General features: G+C 34.2%; 1 protein-coding gene across 1 annotated transcript in view; it reads left to right on the top strand.

The window, feature by feature from the left end:
• CSMD3 (CUB and Sushi multiple domains 3) overlaps window positions 1-27,759 on the top strand; it is a 1,093,095-nt gene that overhangs the window by 691,450 nt on the left and 373,886 nt on the right. The window contains exons 17-19 of the mRNA XM_033126920.1: window positions 14,636-14,774; window positions 19,301-19,488; window positions 24,349-24,537. Coding sequence (XP_032982811.1) covers window positions 14,636-14,774; window positions 19,301-19,488; window positions 24,349-24,537 — 516 coding nt within the window. The remainder of the gene's footprint in view (window positions 1-14,635; window positions 14,775-19,300; window positions 19,489-24,348; window positions 24,538-27,759) is intronic.

The following is a 27,759-nucleotide window of genomic DNA, read 5'->3' as shown; positions in this document are numbered from 1 at the left end:
TCCCAAGCATGATGCACTTTGTAAACAGTACTAAGCAGATTCAGAATTATCCTGTGGCCAACAGGAAGCCACTTCAGCTAAGAAGTGACATGATCTGAGCCGCTCCCTCATCTGTTGTTTACACTCCCAGGAGACAGACACAGAGGACACCCCCAACTTGAGTGTTGGTTTAGGAGCTACTTGGTGCCTAGTTACATGGAGAGGTAAAAATAATGAGGTCGACATCGACAAATCATTTTATGAAGCGCTGCTTAATATGAGAGAGAAATTTCAGGATACTCTTCATTGTGACAAATGAATAGTATTTAACTTTTAAAAATAAGTAAAACAGAACATTTAAAATTCTCATTTGGCATGAGCCCGTAGGCCCTCCAGACATCCTAGAGAACTTTATGAAGTTGCTGAAGCAGAAAAAAAAAAAAAATTTCTTTCTTTTTTCTTTTTCTTTTTCCTTTTTTTTTTTTTTTCTGTATGTATGAGTGAAGTTACATGTAGTTGGCTCATCTGCCACGTTCTGTATCCAACACCGAGGTGGAAACATCACTAAGGATAAGGTTGGAGCCAGAAAAGGCAGAATCATAGTGGGCTGGAAGCAATCTTTCTATGGCACTCACCAGGTCCCAGACTGTGTTTTAAGCCAGTTTCTACCCAATAAAGCAGACTGCTCTCAACTCCTATGTAACTAACATGGGTTTCACTTCTTAGATTCTAATTAATGTTTATAAAGATTTCCTTTACTTTTGCCTCAATTCTACTTAGGTACTAACAACAAAAGCCTGAGACTAGCTGAGAGAAGTTTTGTGGGGTTTTTTGTTTTGTTTTGTTGTTTCTTTTCTAAGTGTTTTGTGTGTTTTTTTATCAGCCCCCCACCACCACCACCCACCACCACCACCCTTTCCCCACTCCAGATTCACAGTTCCCCAAGCTATCACACAGCCTCTTCCACTTACACAAAGAACTATGTCTGGGAGCTCTCTCTGCCTATCTTCTTTGTTCTTTATACCTTCCATATTTTGACAGAAAAGGTTTTGCTTATTATTTATTGTAGTTTATCTTTTACGGCACTATCACTGCCTCCAATATATGTTTAATACTTTTGCTAAAACTTTTTTTATTATCATTATAGTAAACATTTGATATAGATGAAATATGTACGTGTTTATATATTATGATTAATGCAAATACATTTCTACTTCTATTTTCTTCACCCAAAACATTTCCAAATCAAATGCATCACTGAAATTTGCTTTTATGAATGGATTCCTATCTGTTAAAATTAGAAAGTAGAAAGTTATTTTTTTAATTGGAATTTATAGAGCAGAGGAACTCAGTATAAAACATTTTGATAAGAAAACACAGGGCTTCAACCCACTTAAAGATAGCCCTCTCCCCCTAACTCCTCTCTCACTCAATTGTCTAGGAATTCAGACATATTGACAAATTAGTGATCTGCTCATGTCATCCAGTCTTCAACTCTAATGCTGTGGAAAATCTTTGAGAAAACGCAAACGAAACTTTATTTGCCATAGTCCTTGAATAAGGATTGTTCAGACCAAAAAGGAGAAATGAGATCATGATGTGTTGCAGTTCCGTGATCCCACAGCTGAATCTGGATTCGTTTCAGATTTAGCATAAATACAATTGTTGAACGGAATTGGGTTATACATTTTATTCACTGACCTGAAGTTCAACGCTGATGCATTGACTAAGGATAGATTTAAGCTATTTTTGTGAAAATGTGAACCTCTTTCTCTAGAATGGGTTGATCCAATTTCCTCATGAGGAAGAAAGATTAGATGCTTTTTAAAGCCTTGTGATCTTTCAGTTTTGCTAATGGAAAACACAATGCATGAATCACTATAATCAGCATTGGATCATTCACGTTGAATTTCACACTCAGCCTAACTCAGTTTAGTGACAATCAGTGAGTCCTCTCAGGCTTGGGCTGTAGCCTGATTATAACTGGCTCCATCCTGGGCCAGTCTGTGCATGGTGTCTCCTTCAAAGATATATCCTGAAGCCATGAAAAACGGTGTAGATGGCGGTCATAGATCTCTTGGCACAGAGATTTGCACAATATACCACTTAGAAAGCATCCTAAATTTCTTCTTCTCTCTCCACCAAAATTTCCCACTCATAGCAGCTGAATAAACACTCACACTCTCTTTCCCTGTAGTCCGCTCAACATCCTGCTGCCCTTACTTTTGTTTATTATTCTGGTCCACAAAGCCCCCCGGGCCCCATATTGGGCACCTGTGAACTTCCTCACTAAATTCAGGCCTCAGAAAGTGCAGTTTTCTCAGGAGAATCTGTCCCCCTGGAATTCCTTCTTTCCACCCCCTTTTTCTTTCGCATAATATAGCCAGAATTGCTTTCAGCAGTCTCTGAGGGCATTCATTGCCAGGCTCACCCTGATGATGCCTTTCAAAATCCCTTCTACCAGCCTATGTGCTAGGAAAGTTGAAAAAGGGGAGAAAGGGGAATGGTGTAACTGCATTTATATTTATCTTTTCACCTGTGCGTGTCTGTATCTCCTAAAATGGGTAAAGTGGTGCTTTCACTAAATTCTTTTAGTCAAGGGTGTAGTGAGCAAATAGATTTCCTTTATTGCACCAAGCAATGCAAACTGGAGCCATCCCTGACCCTCGAGTCCTATAATCTTTTTGTCACCCAGTAAAATCCCAGAGGATTTCTAGTCATTGAAATTTACCTTGTGACCAGTACAGTGGTACCTCGGTTTTCAAACGTAATCTGTTTCTACTTTATAAATAGCTGCTTCTCTATTTGCCAGTAATAAACCAACAAACAAATCTCAAAAGAACTTGAAAGACATACCATGCCATGAGACTCGGAATAAAACAGAAAGTTCTATTCCAGGTGTCAAGCAGTGAGCACTAAGTCATCTAGAATTTTCTGTTTTAAAAAGCAAGACAGTTGGACGTAAATTAAGTTTCCTATCTCTGTTGCAGTCACAGAAGGAAACTGTTCCTGGGTATAAGGATTTATTACTCTTTGGTGAATGTCATTTTTTTTTTTTTTTTAATGCTACTAAACTGTACTCATGAAGACTGAAAGATGAGAAGGATTTACTTGCAGACCAAAACTGAGAGTTGGGTCAAAATGTATCCGTTATTATGTTACAAAGTCTGAAATACATATCATTTACTTTTTAAAAAATGAAATGTTCCTTAATAGTTTAACATTATAAAATTAGTCATCTTCTCATGAAAAAATAAGTTATAAAAAAAAAGTCTAAAATTATATACTTTGTTCAATTTCATTTTATTAAATATACTACTCGAGCTCATGTTAGTCCCTCTACCTGGTTTCCCCTCATCTGTGTGATCTCTGTTAGTGTGTGTTTCAGAGCTAGATCATGGATATTTTCTCTTCTCTATTTCCACTTACTCTATTGATAATTTTCATCCAATCTTCAACTTTAAATAACATCTATATGCTTATGTCTCTCAAATTTATATATCCAGCCTTCTATGCCCTGAAGTCCAGAATCATATATTTAGCTTCCTAATCAATATTTTCACTTAGATATTCAATAGGCACCTCAAACTTAACCTGTCCAAAACTGATTTGATCTCCCCCAATCACTGCAAACCTGCTACTGTCACAGACTTTCTCCATCTTCATTAATAATACTCTCTTCTTCCAGTAATTCAGGCCCAAATTCTTGGCGTAATTATTGACTCCTTTCTATCACAGCCATACACAATCCATCAGAAAAAAATCTGTTAGCTCTACCTATGAAATATATTCAAAACGCATCTACTTCTTACTTCCTCTACTGCTCGCATCCTGATCCCAGCAACCATCATCTCTGGTCTAGGTTACTGCAGTAGCTTCCTAACTGGTGTCACTGCTTCTGCCTTTACTACTATTCAGTTCTATAGATACGGTTTGTTGGTCAGTTCACCTGTGCGCACAGATTAGTTTCTTCATAGCCCTTTCTCTTCTGGGACTCAAAGGATCTGATGCATATATACTATCTGCTTTTCTCCTCCCATTTCCTTGGCTCTTTGTCTCTCATACCCTCTGAACTGTAGCCAGCAATGCCTTCTTTGAGCGAAAGCAATCCCCTCAACACAAATGGAAATGGAATATCGGCTTTCTGGATTATGTGGTCATGTTCTTGAATATAATTAGGACATAATACATTCCCTGCTTTCTTTGTAGATAAAGAGGATTACCCTTAATGAAATATATTGGAAGAGTCAGGTGAATGCTATTGGCTCAAAGCTGCTGGTTTAATTAAGACACAGAGTTAAAACTAACAAAGAAAAGTTGCCCCCTTTTTCTGGAGACTTATAATTATTTTGAATATTACTATCATTATAGTCTCCCTAACAAGAAAAACAATAGGAACAAAATGCATAACAAGGTGTAAAAGCAATTTTTTTATTACTTTGGAATTGGCAACATAGGCCTCCAGTTAAGGAGAAAAATTCAATATCCCCCTCAAAAAAAAAAAAAACAAAGTGAGGTCAAAATACCCCCTTCATGACTTATTAAGTGGGTTTTAACTAACTTGTCTTGCTCAATCATGACCTCAGGCGTCTGACTCCCAATTTATATAAGCAACAAATGAAAAGTAAGGAGATCGAGAGCTACATTTGTATCTATCTATTTATCATCTATCTATCTACTGTGTATCCCGAAAATAAGACCTAGGTGGACAATCAGCTCTAATGCATCTTTTGGAGCAAAAATTAATGTAAGACCCGGTCTTATTTTACTATAAGACCAGGTATAATATAATATAATGTAATATAATATAATATAATATTACAATATAATAAATATAATATTGGGCGTAATATAATATAATACCGGGTCTTATATTAATTTTTGCTCCAAAAGACGCATTAGAGCTGATTATCCGGCTAGGTCTTATTTTCAAGGAAGCACAGTATCCTTATCTATCCATCTGTAACTGTTGGAGTCAAAAAGTTGTTCAGAGTTTTATTTACCTCCCTACAAGAAGGAGGACGCTAATCTCCTTCTCTTTAAGCCAAGTTGAGGAGAAGGGCTCTAAAACAGGGGTGTCCAAACTTTTTTCAACGTTTTTTACCAAGGGCCATGTGCGGTAAAATACACAAACAGCTGGGCCACTCACTCCAGGTGAAGTACGTATTGCCTCACCTGGTTTATTTAAGTAAACTAAATATATTTTTGGAATTTGCTGTAGGCCAATTAACAATGAATTGCGGACGCAGTTGGCCCGCAGGCCGCAGTTTTGACACCCCTGCTCTAAAAGAATCCCTCATAGAGAACGGAGTTGCCTGTGAGAAAGAGGAACTAGAATCTCCAGGTGGATATCTGATTATATAGTGTACTTGTTGATCTGTCTTCTATTCCCATTGAGCAAGAGAAAGAGAATTGGTGTCAGCTGACAGATTGAAGAGAGGGGAAAACTGTCTCGTTTAAACAATTTGGCAAGTTAACTGTGAGTTTCCTATGCGTCAAATTAATACCAAAGATGGTGCCGAGGTTTGGCCACCAGGTGAAAGAAACCCAACAACCAGAGATCATAGAGTGTACTGTCAAGGGTAATAGCAGGGAGGTGACTGGAAAAGGTTGAGCTTCTTTTATGTCAGGGAATTATGCAGTTAGAGGCCACCCCTACCCACTCTTGGCCTTTCCAAATAACTAATTTATTTTCAGGGAGAACAACCATCTTCCATTATCTGACAAATGGAAGGAATCAGGGACCAATCAGGGTTAGTGTGGGAAATAACAGCCAGAGAACTATAACAGCACAATCTTCCTCATTTTAGCCCTTACACACGATAGGAAAGGGACCTAAAAGATTGAGGAAGGGGACAAGTTGAGAATAAGGTATCAAAGTCTTCTCTACTCCAGGTACTGAATGAAATAATGAATGAAATAATGGCCCTCCATCAGCATCCATCATCCCATCCTCCGAGTCTCTCTGGCTGTTGCTCAAAGTTGAACCTTGGGTGGGTGGGTGAGTGGGTGGGTGGATGGAGGGAATGAGGTAAGAGTTTTAAGTTGGACTGGACCAAGTTTTTTAATACAGAAAGTAATGAGAAAATTAGAGGATCTGCCAACATTTTCTTTTCTTTCTTTTTTATTTTTTTCTTTTTTATTTTTTAATTTTTTATGGAGAGGGAGATTTGGCAGTGCATGTTTGAAGGCAGTGATTAGGAAAACAAACAAACAAACAAACAAACAAACCAATTTCTGGTTTTGTTCCACCGATTTCAGAATGCTCCATAAAATGCTTACTCAAGCAAGAACTCCCTGCATAAATATGGCTTATGCTTCTTCCTACTCCCTAATGGGATATCTGAGAGAATTCCAGGAGTGACTAGGATGGGACTGAAGTCCCTGGAGAACTGTTTGGAGGCAAGACTGGATGTGCATGCCTGATAAAATTTCCCTTTGAGGATAAGGGATTTGCTCTTGAATCTCAATTAGCCTCAAAGGAAAGAAAACCTTTCTCATTCATTGATACCGCATTCTCTTCAGAGGGAGTTCTTTTGAGGGAGCAATTAGGGTAACAATCTGATGCATAAATCAGAATTTATTTGTGGTTTTCATAGACAGTGTGTGTAGTCACACATACGTATGCATATTTATATCTGAAAATAAACCCCTCTGTTAGTTACATGTTTAGATAGTATTAAATTCCAGGTCTCCTGGAGGACTACAATAGGAGAAACAAATTTAGTAGCAATCTGCAGGGTTATGCTCCTAGCCCCTGTGGAGCTGGTTATGGGGGAAGGAAGAGATTATGAAAATGGAAGGAGTTACAGAGCTATGATTGCTTCTCTTAAATCCCGGACCTTTAATGTCTGTGTTTGTTTCTTCCTCTTTTTATCCTACAAACAAACCCAAATTGTTTCCTGTACTTTTCTTTGAAACATCATCCATTGTGTTGAGGTTGGAAAGAATTGGTGATTAATTGCCACACCTATAACCATAAAGCAAGTTTAAAAAAAAAGGGCGGGGTGGGGGGGAAGAAATGTACCTGTCACTATTTGATAATCCCTGATATGGCATCTCGATTTTGTCATGCACATCTCCACAGAAGGGCTATCTGTCAGGCCAAATATTAGGGTGATCACTTTGTAAAATCTCTTCTAGCCAGAGCCCTGCAATAAAACCAGCTCTCCCAGTGCCCAACCGCCTTCTGAGCACCTAAGTGCCACTTCTCAGATGACATAAATCTCCTGCTGTGGAACCACAGAATTCCTTAGCACTTTTATTCTAGAGAATTTTGGCTGAATACAGTCTGAAACACTTCTGACGCTTCCATACAGGTCTTAAAACATACTGGGCATTTTGAATTTGTTAATTCTACTTAAAGTAACACAAAAATGAGTCAACATTCCAAGTCAAATTTTTTACCACAGACTTTCTTCAGGCCTTAAAAAAGAAAACTGGATAAATGAACTATGTATGTGTACTTTATACTTATCATTTATGCTCTGTTTTCATTGCTTTCAAAATTGGGATTCAGAGGCAACAATCCAAATCCCCTTTCTCCCAGGAACCTGGGAGATTATCAATGAGAATCTTGGAGCTACCGGCCAGCCACATTCTCTTAGAGTTTGTCAGTATGGTTTGTGGGCCAACAGCAATAAAATAAACTGAGTTATTTTGGTGGGGTGAGGATCTTGTTAACAATGCAGATTTTGGGGTCCCACCTTACAACTACTAGAAGTGCATTCTGGGAATCTGCACTTTAACATGTTCCCTGGTAGCCACTAAGATGTGAAAGCAGTAACCACTGCCTAAAACTGAAAGCTTTTCTCTTTATTTTACCGCTAACTATAAGCTTCAGGAACAAAGATGTGCTTGACTTTCCCTCACACATATTAGTGTTTCTCACTTCCTATCTCTGCTCTTTCTGTCCACCACCCTCCAGCTTCTACTCATTTTTTAATCAAACTCACCTCAGACAAAAATCTCCTTCAAGAACTCTTTCCTAATGTCCTTGGGATGTTACCTGTCTCTCCTCTACATTTCCAGGCTATCTGTTCAGCTCAAACATGTACTTACATTGCATGTTAGCTGTGCCTATCTTCGTTGTAGAAATTGGGTGTCTCTTGAGGGCAGATATATAATGACATATAAATTTTTTGTATTTAATTTCAGCAGCTAGAGTCGTATCTTTACATCTGTATCTATATCTATCTATCTATATCTATATATACATATATACAGATCGTGCCAAAAAATGTATACACATTTTAACAAAGGAAAAAAAAACTGTATTAAAATTGTAATACTCGATATATACCAATAACAAAAGATGAATACAAGTCACATTTGACTTCTGCAATTACAAGAGGTGTATTACAAGTGATTAACATCGGTATAATTTTAATACAGTTTTTTTCCTTTCTTAAAATGTGTATACATTTTTTTGGCACCTTCTGTAGATATATATATATATATATATATATATATATATATATATATATAGAGAGAGAGAGAGAGAGAGAGAGAGAGAGAGAGAGAGAGAGAGGGAGAGAGAGAGATACATATATAGATTGATATATAGATAGATATTATATAGATATACACATGCATATATATATATATATATATATATAAAAGAAACTAAATGTTTATTGAATTAATGAATGTATAAATAATAAATTACTATTGGGTAAGCACTTAAAAATGGGATGATCAGAATCTCAGATTTATATTAAAAATGTTTGGGTTGCATATTCTATCCCCCAAACCATCCATCTCTGTCTTCACTAAACCTAATTTAAAGAGAATAAGATGTGCTGAAATAAATGTCTCTCAGAAAATTAAATACATGTATCATGGAAGTAGTTCCTAACTTAGAATTTAAAGATTTAAATTTGAATTTCACCTCAGCCACTACTTAGATCTGTGTTTCTCAGCAAGTCATATATTCCGTGATTATTTTCCTCATCTTCAAAACTGGCATAAGAAAAACCAGCAGTTTTATGCCACAAGATTATTAATAGAATCAAGTGAAGTAATGTATATAAAAGCATACTCGAAACTGGAAAGCATTATGACTATCTTAGTAGGTATGACATAAATGGCTAGCTAACACACCTTTACACTGTTACCCCATTCATTATATAGAGTGGTAGGAAGGAAATAGATGCCCAGCTGAGGGACTTCATTTCACAGCCTCCTTTGCAGTTAGGTAGGGCCAAGCGAGTAAGCAGAAGTAGTGCAAATAACTTCAAGGTCATGGTCCATAAAAAGTTTACAGAGAGTGATCCTCCATGTTCTGTTTCCTTTCCTGCCAGCTGAAATGGACATGGCCACCAAGGCAATCTAGGAAGTTATATGTTGAAAATGGCTGAGGCTTTGCCATCTCCTAGGTCTTGAGAGAAGGAAGAAGGCTATTCTGTCAATAGGTTTACCTCAGTGTACTGTTACCTGAGTATATCAAAAGTATCACCAGATAGAGTTCAAAAGGCAAGGAAGACTTCATCCAAGGCTATTGCAATAGGAAGGAGAGACTGAACTCAACTACATGGAGGGAAGGTTTTTAAGGGCTGAGGTGAGCTAGTGGAAAAACACTGGAGGAAGTTAGGTAAGGGTGTCAGAGTCTTGAAGAAACCTGTCTAAAGTTTAGCAAAGTTAAGGGCCATTTTCGTCAAGCGAGAAATAAACATACTGTTAAGCTACTAAAATCTAGCCATTTATTGTACCAACTACAATCATCCTAATTAACACAGAGGAAGACTCAACAGAAATAGTCCATCTGAGCCTTTGCTCCAATGTAGTAAGTAATATAACAGGTATTGGTCAATACCTACTTAATTTTATTAAAATAAAATATTTTTTTTCAAAGAGTTACGTCTTAATCCATGTTTTATTTTCTTTTTCTTCTAAGTAGTCACCTTTATCTTCTACCTATATTGAAGCTCTAACATCAGCTTATGTTAAAAATGAAATCTAATATAGCCAAGTGCTTGAAATTCTATGTTTCTGTTGTTTTTTGTGGTATTCCCCAGACCTTTTAATCTCAGCTCTGAATCTCATTATCTTTCTACATGAAACTCCTTCCTGTGTTGTGTTCCCCATTTCAATGAACAGGAATCACCATCATCCTGTTATATATGCCATGGTTCCAAGGGCCAGTTTAGACCCCTTTCTCTAGCTTCCTCATTGCATGTAATCAGTAAATGCTTTTGAGTCTGCCTCCTAAATATCTCTTATATTCAGCCCTTCCCTATAACCAATGTATTTCAGAATCTGATTATGCCTTTCCTAGATAATCATATGGGTCTCCTAATTGATTTCACCAACTTCAGGTTCACTGCCCTTAGTTCATCTTACATGCAATTTCCATTTAAATGGAAATCTTATTCTTTGTCTGTATATATATATATATATATATATATATATGTGTATATATATATATATATATATATATATATATATATGTATGTATCCTTTGCCTACAGTTTTTCAAATGTCTGTGATTCACTTTATTTTTTTTTACTTTAATGTAGTTGGTATAAAATATCATATTAGTTATATTAGTTCCCAAGTGTAGATATATTAATTTAACATTTTTATACCTTACGATGTGATCACCCCATTAATTCTAGTAATCATCTGTCACCGTGCAAACTTATCAGAATATTATTGACTATATTCCCCTTCACCTTTTCTTAATATAGGTCCTTTACTAGTCTTGTTCCTTCATCTCCCATCATTTCTTGATTCCCTAAAAAAGTAACATTGTGCTAAGTCAATTCTACATTTTGTACATGCTGTGGCTTTCATTTACAATGTCCTCTCTTTCTTGTCCTGGTGAATTCTCACATCCTTGAAGACTTAAATTAAACAGAATTTCTTTCATGAAGACTTCATGCCCTCTTTCACATCCCTTGTCTCATGGACATACATCGTTTATAGAATTTGTGACATTGTTACTTTTTGTTTATATTTCTGTCTTTTGCACATAGACATTGAAAAGAAAGGAAGGAAACTATCTTAATGATATTAGAAAGAAGTTTCTAGAGTCAAATTGCCTCTGTTCGAATCCTTATAAGCCGATATGCAAATTACTTAACTTCTCTACATATCAGTGTTCTTATCTATAATAATAGCATCTATGTGGCTACATTATTTTGAGCATTATATAAAATAATCCGAGGGAATTCTTGCACAGCAGCTGCCACGTAGGGGGAACAATCAATAAATGTTAACTAGTAGAAGTAGTACAAATACCACACAGGCACATATCAGACACACAATTGTCTGTCGTATGACTGAAATATGAGTAAGTAAATGATTAATGAATGAATGAATGAATGAATGAATGGGACTTGGAAAATATCTCATATGGTCTTGATCTTTCTGCTTTCTGTAGTTCTGCTTACAAGTTCCCGTTGTTCAATCAGGGATAGTTACTTACTGACTTTTAAAGAAATCTTTTTTAAATTGTAGTGCCTTTATACCTGGAGGTATACAAGCTTATTTTAGGTGTTAAATATATAAGCATTTCTTAAATTTCAATAGCTACATATTTATTTTCAGGCATTTGGAAATATATATAACTAGTACACAAAAGAATATATATTTTTGCTTAAGGCAAGTCTAAAGAGGTCATTTAAATTAAAATAAAAGTGTCCATTTAAAGAAAATTATTAATTATATAATACAAGCAGTACATGAAGATGGCAAGATTACAAGGTTGGGCTACTAAGTTATTGTTTTTCTGTTTGCATTGTTATTCATATTATGTTTAGGTTTCTCTTTACACATCCAAATCTTTGTTAATATTATTATTAGTTCTTTGCTCTGAAGCTATTTTATTTTATTTTCCATTCTTATATTCTGTACTGCTTTCTGCTTTGGTCATATTTCAGCATCTGTTTTTGTTGTTGTTGCTGTTGTGATTTGTTTGTTTGTTTTTCTTTTTTTCTTGAATGTTTTCTCTATACCTGGTTTCTCTGTATTTTGTCTTGCATTTTGTCCACTCTATACCCTGATGTTGTTGCGAAACCATGGCTTCTCCATGTGCACAGCTTCCTGCCTCAGGCCTGCTAGTCACAGTGACCAGGAGGCTTTTCCTGACTGACCTTTACTGAGTGTCATCTCTCTCACACCCTCTTGGGGAGTCAATAACATATCAAGAACTTCTGTCAGAAACACTCCATGTGTCCAGGACCTTTTCTCATTAAAATACTTTACTCTTTGTCTTTTAAAATATGATAATTTAAATAATTATTATGCACATAATTTTATTTTTGAAATGCTAGGAATCCATACTTTGGGAATAATACTTTTTGAGAGTTCCAACCCTATATGTAAGAAAAAGAAGCTTCTTCAGCATATGTCATAAGTTAGCTTGAAGAAGAGTCATTTTTTAGCAGGGTCATCATTCAGAAAACAAACAGAGACCTCATCATTATGTTTCTCCCTTGCTTAAAGCCCCCTCCTAGCAGCTTCTCTCACACTTTGGACTGAGGGCCCAGCCAAAATGCTTCTGAGTACCCTTTGTGGCTTATTACTCACTTGTTAATTTTATGACTTGTTATCTCTTTAAATGATGGTTAGACTGAAATGCACAAATACTTTCCTAGAACAATATGAGGTGATAATATATTAAGGATCTTTGTGAGAAAGTCTCAGTATTTCTGGGAACTTCTCTCACCAAAATACTTTATTCTGTTTTTTAAATATGGTAATTTAAGTGACTATTATGCACATAATTTTATTTTTGAAATGCATAATAACCCTACAGGAGACCTAATTATGAGTCATCATAACAGGGAAGAGTAAATAATCTTCATGAAAATGGTCTCCTTTAAAAGCTTTTTAGGAAACAATTAAATTCTACTACGGAAGAAAATTTAGTTTTATATGAAAGTTGTTTCTCATAGAAATAACAAATTTTGGTAGTTTCACATAGAAAGATATTTTTTTCAAATGAACATTTTATAGTAATGCTTGATTCCTAAGCCAATTTATAAATATTTTTTTTAATTTTATTTGGGTTACATCAAATTATTTGAAGAATAAAACAGAGTAAAAAGCAGGATCTGGTGCAATAGGTTTTATAAATTCTGTAAGGTGGATGGAAACAAACAACAAAAATAAGAACACATCGGGTAGAGTTCAAATGCAAATATTTAAATAAAAACTATAACATTGGAAGTCTTTGGGAATGGTCTGTAATGTGTTGAAAAGCTGATATAATTGATATTTTTTTCTTTCTGAGTAACTTTTGATAATTCAAATAAATTTTTGCTTCTTTTTTTTTTTTTTTTTTTTTCCCCCTGTGTGTACTTCCTGAAGGTTTAGAGGAGACTAATGTAGCTGGGCTGTTGAGTGGAAGGGAAAAGTTCAGAGACCAGGCCAGAGAGGAAGCAACAGCTGGATCATGCGGGGCCATGTTGATCAACACAGAAAGATGCCAGTGAAGGGCGTGATCAGATTTGTGGTTTAAAAAGAAAAAAATCACTCTGGCTATAGCATGGAGGGAGGATAGTTAAGGTGGATGAAAAGATGAATTAGGAGGGTCAGTTAGGAGGGTTTACTTCAGGGATAAGATTATGGTAATTTGAACTGTTATGGCAGTTATAGACTAGAGATAGGCAAGAGTGAGCTTTATTATAGGTTGGATAAGGGAGTAAATGCTAAGGATAATGAAAATATGAAAGATGACAGCCTCTGGTTCACTGGCTTGTGCAACTCCATGGATGGTAGTTTCATTTATCAACGCAAGAAATAATGGGAGAAGACGGGTTTTGAGGTCCTATTTTGTAAAAACTGACTTGCAAATACATTTTAGACTTTTAAGCCTTGTGAACCTTGGCAAGTTGCTGTTTTCTGAACTTTTTTTATTCATCTTCCATCTTAGCGTAAAATGAGGCATTTACACTAAAAGACTTAATCAAGTAGCTACTGAAATTACAATGTTATCATTGTAGTTTCATTTTTGTGTGAGTTTAAGGAAAAGCCATAGATTGAATACTTGTGGGTTGAATGCAGGAAATACTTGATAAATAATTAAGGACGCAAAGAATTTGAATCAGATGTTGAAGGGAAAGGGATCAAAATACATGTTTAGAAAAGAGAATGAATGGTATGATGAAACTGTAATTTGAAGAACATTATTCTGACAGCTGGACTGAAGCAAGAGAGAAATTAGCAGATGGGAAATTAAGGAAGATCAATGAATTAATGAAGGCCAAAATTGTAGTATAGACTGGAAAAAGGAAAATCAAAGTTTTAGGCAGTGTGTAGCACAAATTAGTAGTGTTTGATAACATAAAGCAGAAAATTAAAGAGAAACTAAAATTAACAAGTTACTTTATTTTTCAAGTTTTGAAGATGAAGATAATGGAGACACAAGAACGTAGTTAAGAGATGTTATTGAGAAATTTGAGGATGATCAGTTCTTCTGAAATGTTGACTGTGTAGCTATGCCATAGTTTAAAAAGTAATTTACTGTTTTAAAGAAAAATAATCACTCAATAACAGAAGGACTAGATGCGCTTCTAGTTTTAAAACATTATGAACTAGCGTTTAATAAGTACATGCAAAGATTCATTTTAAAAATTATAGTTAGTATTAACAATAATTTCTGCAACTTGTTCTGAAAGTTCTATTCTTGCTCTCCGATATCGTGTTTCAGCTCCATGCGGTGGCCATTTTTCAGCTCCCAGTGGATTGATTCTCTCACCAGGATGGCCAGGATACTATAAAGACTCTTTGAATTGTGAATGGGTGATTGAAGCTGAACCCGGACACTCTATCAAAATTACATTTGAAAGGTCTCTGGAAACATTTTTCTACCTTTGAAAAATATATATTATCTAAAAGAATACTCGACATTCTCCATTTTATTTACCAAATCAATATATAATTTTACTGCAGTAGTCAACTGTTGTGCCTTGAATGCTTCATCTGTTTGCCCACTTTAACCTTCAGTGTTCAAGTTAATTTTTTATTTTTTTAATGCTGTATCAGTACTATTGAGATCTTCAAGATGATATATATAGGTGTATATATATATATATATATATACACAAATTACTGAGCAAATTACTGAGATATGAACATATGACCTTTAAATCAATGACTTTAGTTGTCCTATATTTTGAAGGGCCTATGAATTCTGCTGTGCTAGATCTCAACAGGCAAAGGTGCTGTAAACACAGTTAAATCAATACCATGTTGCCGCATAAGATAGTTATGCACACTACCTATCTTAACAAGTCCTTCACAAAAATGACTATCAAATTAAAGTGGGTTAGTGATTGGTTAGCAGAGTCCTGCTTTTTTTTTTCCCCTACGATAATTAGTAGTAATGAATTTGAATTAGTTTTATAATTACCTTTGTGGTGAAAGATTATATAATAGTGATGATTAAAATGTTAAAAGAATGAAGCTTCTGATCTGTGATTGGATCACTATTCAGAAATCCACATATAAGTTTCTATATAATTTCTCAATTATATTGTTGACTCCCCTTATCTCTCAACCCCTTTCTTTAAAAAAAAAAAGTAAAGAAACCTTTGTAAACATTGTATTCATGTGGTAAGTATATAAATATATAAATATAGTGGAATTATGCTCTGATGAGTGAATTTTACAAGCACACACACACACACACACACACACACACACACACACACAAACACACAGACATGCCCATAGGATTCTTGAGTTGGAGCTATTTGAACAGAAAATTATTTAAAGATCTTCTCCCATTTCTTCTTTCTTGAGGCCCTTTAGGGATATGAGATTTTGTGTTAGGGCTGCCTGCACTCCATGTGCTTTGTCAGAAAACCAGTTCCTTTTAAATAATCCACATTGTAAAGAGCTGTCACATGGTTATTCGTAACTCAGTAGGAAAGCAATAGCCAGGGACTTATATTAAGTTAAAAAACAAATGAGAGTTTTATCTATTAGGGTTAGTAGCATAAAATAGTCAGTTGGGAATCAAAAATGTGTGTATCTGTCACTTCCTTGTTTAGTGATCTCATAATATCTTAGTGCTTAATGTTTCCCTTAACATTGTTTTAAGAAACAAGATAGATCTGAAATATCTAACAAGAGTTACATTCTTAAAAAAAACACCTTATTTTCTTCTGAATTCCATCCAAACTCTCATAAGGATACTGTTTGCCAACTCTTTAAGAGCTCCTCTCATTCTGAGAATCTTTTTTTATAGAATTTGGTTCCAAATAATCAATTGTATTTATTACAGAGTTATGTCACTTGCTTTCTAGTACTGATGAGTAACTTAAATTAATTTGATTGAAGACGACATTTTTAAATATTAGATAATATAATTAAGGTGGTAGTATAATTGTTTTGCAGTGTTTTCAATATTCTCAAATGTAGCAATTGGTTAGAATTAATCTACAGAAAAAAAAAACCTAAAAAACATTACAAACATGTTAGACATTAGTTAGCTTTTTGAGATTTCCCAAAGTAGCTTTAGTCAGTAAATTTTTCAGAAATATATATTTTTCAACAAATGCAAAACAAAGCAACTGTAACGCCAATGAACATATGCAATTTTTTTAATGTTTGTCTCTTCCTCACAACCAAACACCATTAACAAGTGTGATCCACAGATATGCAGAGAAATATTTGCTTTGTTTTTTCCCAGTTCCTAAATTTTCTCAATATTTGACAGTTCCTAACTAAACTAATTTTACCATTAATTATCCTAAATCTGTTTCTGTTCCTTTCTAATCCTTTTCTTGTCCTCAACTACTTGACCACCAGCTAGCAACATCAGTCTCCCAGAGAGCAATTTTCTTTTTAAGTTAATGAGGACAATCTCAGTTTAGTCAAAATAGGTTTCAATTGCATCACGAATGTTTTTAAAAGATGACAAAAACTGAAAAAGATTAGATCCAGTTTATTTTTTAATATCCTCTTGTGGTTCCATAACATTTATTTATGATAAACAATACATTTAATGTCATAAACAAATTAACATTAGATTGAGGCGATTCATGGGAAATTTATACTGCTACCTTAACACAAAATGAAAAAAAAAGTGAAATAAATTCAAATTATTGTGTAACCCTATTACATTTCCTTCGTTATTATAAAGATTTTTATAGTTCCTTCGGGAAAATCCATGATGATATTCTTTTTACAGATTCACTCCTACTTAACAATATTCTCTATATCACCAGCTAATGGCCCTGTTCTATTGAGAATTAAGTTTCTTTATGCTTCAATTCAGGGTAATCCCTGATTCTTCTGTGCATTTTAATTTGATTATCATCAGCTGATTAGCTATCAAAGTGAAGCTCCAATTTCAATACTACAATAGACTGACTACAAAACAACCAAATAATGGATTCATAAAGCACAGTTGCAAATGTGTGTGTCAGTGTACATTTCCTATTCTTAATTATACTATTGGGAAAGGTATTTTAGAAAAATATAATATACTCCAGGTTGTAAAATAAAAAGTAAGATAAACTTATGAAATCCATTCATTTCACTAAATATATTGTTTAATAGGATGTAATAGTGGTACATATTGAAAAGTATTTCAATTGTACTTCTTAAATAGCATTAAATTACACACTTAATTTTGATTATGGATATGCCATGTGCACAATCCTATCAGAGATTTTATAATGAAATAAAGTTTCTAATTTTTAAATTTTCCATTCAATTTGTTTTGACCAGGTTTTGAGTTTTATTTGTCTGTTTCCTTTTTTAAAGAATAATGTAGTTTAATGTTGTAATGCTGGAAAAGACAGTTAGGTATGATAGTGAAAGTGGTTATCTGAAAATTGGTGTACATTTCAACTGGAAATTATTTTTTAAAGTGTTCTGGCGATAACTAGCTACCAAAAGTGTATTGAAAGATACATTTTACAAAGGTGAAAATGCATGGTTAAAACTGCAGTGTCCAAGTATTGTTTTTTGTTTTTTGTTTATTTTCCCTGTAAATTTGGTAACAGCGCTAGAGAAAAGAAAGATAATTCTGTCTTTAAAATACATTCATTCATCCATGTACATTTATCCAAAAAATATTTATTGCTTGTCTGCTACATGCAAAGAATTGACAAATACTGACACTGTCTGACCTCATGGAACTTATAGACTCTTAAAGAAGACAGTTATCAAACAAGCAAACACTACTGTGATTAGTGTCACGGAAGGCACAGTAAATTGTGGCAGTGTAATAGGAGAACTAGCTTACACTTTGATGTTAGGTAAGGGCTTTCTGTGGAAAGATTTAAGCTGAACACTGCAAAATTCCTAGGAACACCTTGGTGAGGATAGGAAAAGAATTTCTTGGGCTTCAGAATCATTATGGGCAAGGAAGGAAGATATTCAGTTTTCCATGATACAATGTGAAGTTTTTCTACAGCAACGATTTGTGATTTGGGATCCAGAATATGGTAGAATCTTTAAATGGAAGGAAGGAATAGTAAATGGTATTTTTATTAATATGTCATGCATGCTAAAAGTAAGTCTGTGTTGATTGCAGTTTGTAACACAAGCGTGTCTTTTTAAAAGATTGAAAATGATAGGAGTAACAACAACCAAGAATATAAAAATAAAACCAGCCAGCTGAGCGTAGTGGTTAGGAACAGATATCTGGATTTGAGGCCTAGCTCTGTCATTTAAGAAAACGTAATACTGTTTAAGTGCTGCAGCCCTCGGTTTTCTTATCTGCAAAGTGAGTATTATAAATAATAGGAGCTAACTTATAGGGCGAGTGGGAGGAGTACATAAACTAATATGGATAAAGTAGTTTATCTTCAGGCATTTAGTAAACATCAACTATATCATCATTGTTACTACCTACTTATAATTAGAACTACTGTTTTGAAATAAAATCTATATGAATATTTTAATGGTGAGAATATTTGCCCAAAAAACACTATATAAAGCAGAGGTCAGGTTTCAAATATAAAACAAATAAAATGAAAACCTGATCTTTTTAATGAAGAGTAAATATAAATCATATAGTTTTCCCTAAAAATAAGGAAGGCAAAGAACGCTGACTCCAAAAATATACCTCATTAGTGAAAAGGCCATTTATTTACTGAGGACAATCCATAACATTTGAAAGAAATCTTATGAACAACAAATATATACACGTACCTTTTTAGTGACAATTCTATCTAGGAATAAAGTTTATAACTTTGGTATTTGCAAATGGTGGGGGACTTAAATAACATATATTAGATAAACATAGTATAAAAATGGTAAAAATTTTAAATAATAATTTAAATAACAATCTAACGTGTTATTTTGCTATATAGTGTTATTCTAATACTATATTTTCACATGTGTCTCTTAATCTTAGGTTTCAGACTGAACTAAATTATGATGTTCTGGAAGTTCATGATGGGCCAAATCTTCTGTCACCCTTGCTTGGATCTTACAATGGCACACAAGTGCCCCAGTTTCTATTTAGTAGCAGTAATTTTATATACCTTCTATTTACAACAGACAACAGCCGTTCTAATAATGGTTTCAAGATTCATTATGAAAGTAAGTAATGCCAAAATGTTTTTTGATAATTTTGTGTTCTCTATATTTGATTTTACCTTTTACCATTGTATCTCTAAAAGAGCTAGGAGATTAACTAAAAAAAGAAAAAAAGAAATTGAAGCTCTCCTTGGCCAATGAGAATGCTAATGATTTACAAAGCACATATTTTAATAAATTCTGCAATAGATTTTCCAACAATATCTAACATCATTAAGAGAGGCAATACTAAAGAAATGTCAGCAGTATCAAATAAATTTTTTAAAAATGAGCTCACATACTGTTTGTACATAGTCTGAAAAGCCAACAATAATCAGTAAAGTCAGTCTAAGATGTATATGAATGTTGACAAATTCGCATTTACTTCATAAATTCAATATCATTCTTTCATATTTTACCCCACTAATTGCACACAATTCCCATTTAAAATATTAAATTTTATTTTGTGTATTGAAAATTATATTAATATTGAAAAGTAAAATATATACACATATGTTTAAATAAGGCTAACATAACTGGTCATAGTCTATATATTAAAACATTTAATTAAGGTGTTATTTATAGTTTTGAAATCAGCTTATAATAATTTCACTTAAAAGGTTATTTTTTGGTTCAAATGTCTAAAATATATCTTGTATTTTAAAAAAATGTTGATACTAGTATGTGCATAGAAACAAGTCTCTGCTTTATTTATAAGCATCTGACATATTTATACATGCAATGTATGGGTATGTACATACATATAAATTTATAGATGTACCCATTTTCATCTAGAAATACATTGCCATATCTTTTCATGAAAAACTGTTTTGGTGAAAGGATCTAGAAGCCCATTTATGAGGATCACTGCAAGATAGCAAGTGCAAATAGATTCTACTTCGCCTATGACATCTTCCCCCTCAAGAAAAGATTTTTTTCATTTGATATTTATAAATTTATATTCCATATTGGGTGTCTTCAGTAGATGTGGTCAATGGACTCATTGGTCTTTTAAACCATAATCAGTATATATTCACTGCTTTTTTCTTTTTAATCTTCTTATCCACAATATTGTTTAATTTATTAGCCTCCCTTTATTTAGACTTTATGGCATGGAAGTATATTTTCTAAACATTATTCTAAAATGCAACAGGAGGATTAACATATACTTGAGAATTCAAATGAACTGAAAGACCTTAACTGAGATCTTTAGTTTAACATGTATTTATTAAAGCTGAATAGGAGTCACTTTTTTTTAAATTGATTCCAACATTAATTCTTACTAGCAATTAATTTTTATCAATATGCTACAAATAGGCAGACACCTTTTCTTTTACTCCATTGCTATATCCTATGCCCAATTAATTACATTCAATCCCACTTCAACCAAGATATGCGGTCTGTATCATATGCCAGACACATGGCTATTTTAAAGATTAAATGAAACAACACATGCCAAGTGTTGTTATAACAAGTAAGATGTGGTAAGTGCTCAATAAATAATAGCTTTTATGTTTTTCCTCTATAAACTTATCAGATGAGGAATAAAAACAGGAGGTCATGCTCAAATGCATTCCTTTGTTACAGAAGAAGAAATGATTCTTGACAATTGTTAAGGGCAGTAAAGCTGACTTTTACCACAATGGAGTTGCTGTATTAAAACAGAGAGATTGAGCTCACCTCTGACTACAAGGAGGTTTCTAGCCAAGTAGCAGGTGAAAATGAAGAAGGAATATTAGGGATTGGGGGATTCTGGCTTAACCTACCAGGGCAGGATTTGTTCTGAAGGCAGGCCAGGGTGTTAAGATATTAAGGGCCGAGAAATGAGGGGTTTCATCAGATATCAGGGGAAGGGGATTATCAGTAAACTGACCCAATAAGATTTTTGCTAAAACTAGACTAAATGGGCCATGGACAGAGTCCAGGGGTGATGTTTAGTCTAAAAGAGGAATCAGGAGTCTGCCAAAGTTTGATCAAGGCAGAGAGCCTTTGTCACAGTCAGCATTTATCACCTATAGGCCGTTGGTGACATAGTCCAAGTTATTATTGAGGGCTAGTGCCTAAAAAGGCCGAGTGGAGGCCAAGCTAGAAGTAGATGAGAGACACTGGATATTGGTTTTGGTCCAATTTGCCAGGAGGCAGTTAACTTTCTTCTTAAATTAGCTTCTAAGAAATAACTTTCTCTCATTTTTATTTTATTCAGTCTTATGGTTTATTTACTATTGTGATATAATCTCTAACATCAGGAACCCTTTCTTATCAGGAGCACAAATAAACAAAAACCTTTCTCTTGATAACTTTCACTTGATAACTTTCCCAAGCTGAATGTAACCAAACTATCTTTTTTTTAAACAAACCATTCACGAACCTGAAAAGTAGTAGAATAAAACTTTAATTATTATACTAATTTAAACTTTCAAAATATATTTGGTGTTTGGTGAATTTCTTTCTTTTTCTTTTTTTTCTTTTTTTTTTTTTTTTTAATTACACTTATTTGAAAAAGAAAACTGGATTTCTCCAGAGAACCAAAATTCTATGGGAAGGATTTTTTTTGGTAATGCTACACTGCTTGCACTCCAGACTTTCATTTTATTCCCTTTCCAGGGGCACTTTTTCCCCACTCTATCTTTCTCTACTGGATGCGTATAGTACAGTAGGGAACATAAAATAAATGTATCATCCATCAGTTGGAGAAAAAAAAAAGGACAAATCAAAGGAGTAACTTGTCCTATTCACTGACCTCTACTTGGAGTAATCTAAAACAATTAAAATCACTTTTGGATAATTAAATTTTTTTGATATGCTTTTACCATAACTTACATTTTATGTGACCTTTTCAAACCCCCACTTTCCTGATTTCTTAAGATATCACTACAACATGAGAGTGTTGAATAAACAAAAGTTATATATGAGCTAGAGTATTAGAAGATCAAGACTTGAAGGAGAGTGGATCTGAACTTGTCAGTTAAAATTTGAGAAGATTATGTAAATTAAGGGGAAAATTGAGGGTATAAGTGGCAGAGAAATAAAGTGTAAAACTAGTGAGGAGATTCACCTGACTGGTAATGAAAAATGACTATTAGGAATTAATGGAAATTAAGAATAGTGAGTTCAGTTTGGGAGTCTTAAATTTAATGACGCTGACTTTGAATGTACTGCCATTAACAGTAGGATACAAAAACAATGAAATAACAAGTTTCAGGGATATAGGTCCAAAACTGTATATAGAACACATTGGAGATGAAAGATACTGAAAGAAAAGCCAGACATTGTAGTTTGTCTTATAGACTTGAAGTAATTAAGAACTTTGGTAAGGTAAGAGAATAAATTACATTATGCTTTTCAGTGAGGGTAGATTTCACACATATTTTGTGAAGGAAAAAAATTCTGAGAGGGATTCAAAGATGAATGAGGATTTCAAAGCCTTGAGTTGCCTAGAGCTATGGTCATATTTAGAAGAGGAATATAGCAGGTAAAAGTAATTTTGTTGCAGATAAAAGTTTGTTATCTTTTAGTTCCTCATTAAAAACAGCATTTAAATGAAATGGATATGGTTCATAAATATACTTAAAATGTACAATTTATCTCTTTAAAATAGAACTTCTTTTAGCATTTTGTTGGATTTCATTTTAAAATTGGGTAGCTTATACAAATAAATGTTTTCTCATGTAATTTAATATGATGTATAATTTTTGAAAATGCTAATTATTATTTTTTGGATTATAAAAACAGTAGTTATTCATTGTTTAAATCTCCCTTTTGCAAAGAATAAGAATTATTTATTTTACCTTACTCCAATTCTCAACTGGGGCCATATTTTCACCCCAGGGAACATTTGCCAATATCGGAGACATTTTTGATTGCCATGACTACAGGAGTGCTGTTGGCCGTCTAGCAGCCAGGGACGCTGCTAAACATACTACAATGAATAGGACAGCCCCACAGCAAAGAATTATTCCAGCCAAAAAGTCAATAAGGCCAAAGTTAGGAAACCATATCTTATTAAGGGAAAAGCATAGCCGTGGTATGCTCTCAGTTAGGAATTATAAATCTCAGGGAAGCTTTGAGGCTATTGTAAATTCCCACAAGTAGCCACCAGAGCACTTGCACTGTTTTAGTTAGAAAAGTACTGGTGTTCATACTTTCTTACATGGAAAAATGCCTCTACTCTTCTTTTTATATGTATTTTTTGTCAAAGTGATGAAGTTCAAATATAAAAATTGCTTAAAATGTTCAAACACTTTGTAAATAAATTTCTGGGTTTTAAAATACAGCGATGGATACAGTAACTTATTTGTGAAAATCATAATTCACAATTGTTTGAAGATAGAAATTAATTTCAGCAAATCTGAGTCCCATCAAGCTTACTCTTTGTCATATTCCTTTTGTTTCCCAGGTGTTACAGTGAACACCTATTCTTTGTAAATAGTATTGATTATGGACAACGGCTCCAAAGTCAAAGTCACCTAACAACCAAATAAAGTTTTAAGCATAAAACTAATTTCCTAGAATTCTTTGAAGGGTTAAATGAAGCAAATTTTGCAAAATGTTTACAGTTGTTCCTGGAATATAATAAACTCAAGAAACATGAATTAATGCTATGATTGCATATATATAATTTATAACACTAAAATGTGTGATAGATAATTAAATACACTCGAGGTTTTATATAACTAAATGACCTGACTTTGGTCTTTGTGGAAATGTCAAAGGGAATGTCAAAACAAAGTTGTTAAATAAATTTCTGGGTTTTAAAACACAGTTATGGGTACATAAATTTATTTGTGAAAATTGTAATTCACAATTGTTTGAAGATAGAAATTAATTTCAGCAAATCTGAGTCCCATTAAGCTTAATATTTGTCATATTCCTTTTGTTTCCCAGGTGTTACAGTGAACACCTATTCTTGCTTGGACCCTGGCATCCCTGTACATGGCCGCCGCTATGGTCATGATTTCTCCATCGGATCTACTGTTTCATTTAGCTGTGATCCAGGATACAGGCTGAGCCATGAAGAGCCCCTTCTATGTGAAAAAAACCACTGGTGGAGCCATCCACTCCCAACCTGTGATGGTAAAGATTCATTTAATATATGCAAAATAAACTGATTTATAAACCCAAAATAAATCACAATAGAATGAATATTGATAATCAGCCAAACTTAGCCCATGCCTAAGGATACTATAAGTATTTTTCAAATGTGCTGAGGTAATCATTTTAAGTGCATGTTGTGTGCTTGGACTCTTTGACAAAATAGCATTGAAAATGTCAAACTGGTATCAGATGAATGCACTGAAGGGTTAGAGCTCCTGTCTGAGAAGGCAACATGTGCGAATTCAGATTCTACCTAGCTGCACAGCACAGTGGTAGCACACCCACACTTCCCTGCGGTGGCAAGGTCCTGGTTATGATGAATAGTATACCAGTGTCCTTTGTCACTTCTTTGTTTCTATGGCAAATACGTCAGGAATGCTTCAGTTTTCAGAAAAGACATGAAAATGCAGTACAAGAAACTGCTTCCTTAAGATTGGAAAGTGCATTCATATGTGCTGTATCAAAAAGGACACACAATGCAAATCTATGCATTATTTAGTACTGGGATTTAGTTTTTATTTGTAACACTATTTCCAACTTCTGTACTTTTTTTTATTTCTAAGTGGAAGATCACATTGTTCATTTTATTATTACATCTTTCCACTACTGTTAGTGCTATCATTTTTTAATAAAGCTATAGTCCAATTTGTTTTTATAACATGGTATGAAAAGAATCATCAGCACATTTACCCTGTATTTGGTATAGTACCATTTATAATAGACAGCGTTCTTGTGATTGTAAGTGACAGAAACCCGAATCTAACTAGTTTTGAAACATAAAAGTAGAATTTGTTGTTCAACTACTCAAATCTTAGAAAAGGCAAAGGTGGTATACTGCCCATAACTAATTATAATCATGAATTCAAATCTTTTCAGGGATCTCTCCATTTTCTACCTAGACTTTTCTCTGTGCATTGACATAATTCTCTTCAATTGCAGTCAATCTTTCTCCACCTAGGAGATTGGCAGTGGAGAATACCCTTTCAGGAAGATGGAAATGAATAGCCTCAAGTTATTAGGATCAGAGAAGAATGAGAGTTTTTCCTTGTTCCTCCAATTAGAAAAATCCCAGGAAAGGTCTCTGATCGGTCCATGCTTGGACCAGTTACCATAGTAAAAGAGAAGAGTCCATTATGATTTGATTTGTCCAGGTCATGTGTCCATCCCGATATTGAGACAAATTATAGTGGTATAAAGACACTGTGTTTGCCAGGCCCTGGTAAAGCCACATGGTTGGCATAAGTAAATTCACCAAGATAGAAAGATATGGAGGCAATGTTATCAGAAGTTGCAGGAGAATAAAAATAATGCCTCTGCATACCAACATGCTTAAACTTTATTAATAATAAAAGTGAATATGTATATCTAGTGTTACCAGAAGCAACGCAGACCCTCATCATCTCTTGTCAGTGCAACTGCAATTAAACTTAAATTTGGTCCCCAACTTTTTTAGTCCAACCTCCATCCTTCACACCAAGGTTATTTCATGTTATACTCCATGTCAAAAATACCGGATGGGCTTACGTTGAGTAGGGATGAAAGTTCAAATTACTAATCATGGAATCCATGATCTTTAACTTTGTACACTCCATCCTTCCCAGTTCTGTCTCCTTTCTGCATTCTTACAAGTCATCTTTTTTTGAAAGATCAGATCATGTTGCTTTGAACCTCCATCTTGATCTGTCCTCCCCTTTTGTATTCCCAATTCATTCTGAGAATAACTATACAAGGAATGAATTATATTCATTTATTTACTTATTTTTTTAATGCCTGAGCTTTGTATAAAGCAGCTACTTAATTTTTCCGTGACTTGAACTGAATTGAACTATCATCATCACCTAGTAAACTGATCTGGTTAGGTCTTTCCTACAATTTCAACTTTTTCTCCAGAGGCAACTGATCTAAATTTCCTGAATTAAAGGGAGGAAAAGTGAATAAGCAGAATTTCTTTTCCTGATCCAAGAATGTAACCTCGATTGGCCTAGATTGCCTAGATATTCAAGGTACAGCATGCTTCACTCTTACAGAGTTCTTGCGGTGTCTTCACAGCCCATGATTAGCTGATTCACAAAACAAACTAGATAATGAGGATTGATGGTAAAAATAATGATAGCTACCACTTATTGAGAATTTACCACGTGCTAGTACTGATACAAGTGCTTTACATATATTAACTCACTTTATCTTCAAAATAACTCTATGAGGTAAGTGCTGTTATGATCACCCCTTACAGATGAGGTAACTAAGGCAAACAAAGATTAAGTACCTTGCCCAGTGTCACCCCACTAGCTAGTGGCAATCAGGATTCAAACTCTGGCAGCCTTAATTGAAGTCCTGTGCCCAAATCCACTGCTACACTGCCTCCTGCCCACGCTCTCCACAATAGTAAAGGACTAACATTATTTAAAATCGAAGTATAATGCTAGAGTCTTTATTCTTCCCTCAGTAATGCTGTATATTTATTTTAAGTATTTTGCATAAAAAGTACATTTAATCATTAAATAGCTTATGGATACTCTGTACTACTTGGAGTGCGTGACTGAAAAACAGGACATTACCCTTTTTTGTTGTCAGTTATGTTGTATGGAAAGTGTGCTTGGAATTCAATTATATTTTCTCTATACTTACATTTCTGAGTAAAAATCGATTCTTTCTAAATTAATCTTGTTTCACTATTGACCAAAGATCCTTTAACCTAGTCAGAAATGGTTCAGTTAGATTGTACTCTATTTAGGAAACCAATACCAGAATACCTCAACTTTTCTCTTTCTCAGCAATGCTACTTGGAAGAAATCAGGGAAGAGAGTAAAGTGAAAATTCACTTTTCTGTTGTCCCAGGGAAGCTGATCAAGGATCAGAGCCATGACCATGAGAGTTGTCCCTGCAAGTGGAATGAAATAAGGAGTCAACACCTCTGCTTGTGCTAGAATACCCACACTTACCTGGCTATATCTTTGTTTCCTTTAATTTTTAATACTGATAAAATTATCCAGTATACCATAATCACTGATGGTTCTTAAATGTGGTAGAAGACATTGTAAATGGATTTGATTGTGATCTGTTCTCAAATAAATGAACATTGAATCAAATTTTAATTTCTTTGACCTCACTTAATAAACACTTATTTATCCTGGAGTATCTACTTAAAAATCTGTACCTAGTCAAAAAAATCTGTACCTTTTTGTTCATGATATTTCCCAG

Source organism: Rhinolophus ferrumequinum, chromosome 14 (assembly GCF_004115265.2).
Source record: "Rhinolophus ferrumequinum isolate MPI-CBG mRhiFer1 chromosome 14, mRhiFer1_v1.p, whole genome shotgun sequence".
Classification (NCBI taxonomy): domain Eukaryota; kingdom Metazoa; phylum Chordata; class Mammalia; order Chiroptera; family Rhinolophidae; genus Rhinolophus; species Rhinolophus ferrumequinum.
Note: the sequence above shows the minus strand (reverse complement) of the source record. Positions and strands in the feature narration are given on the sequence as shown.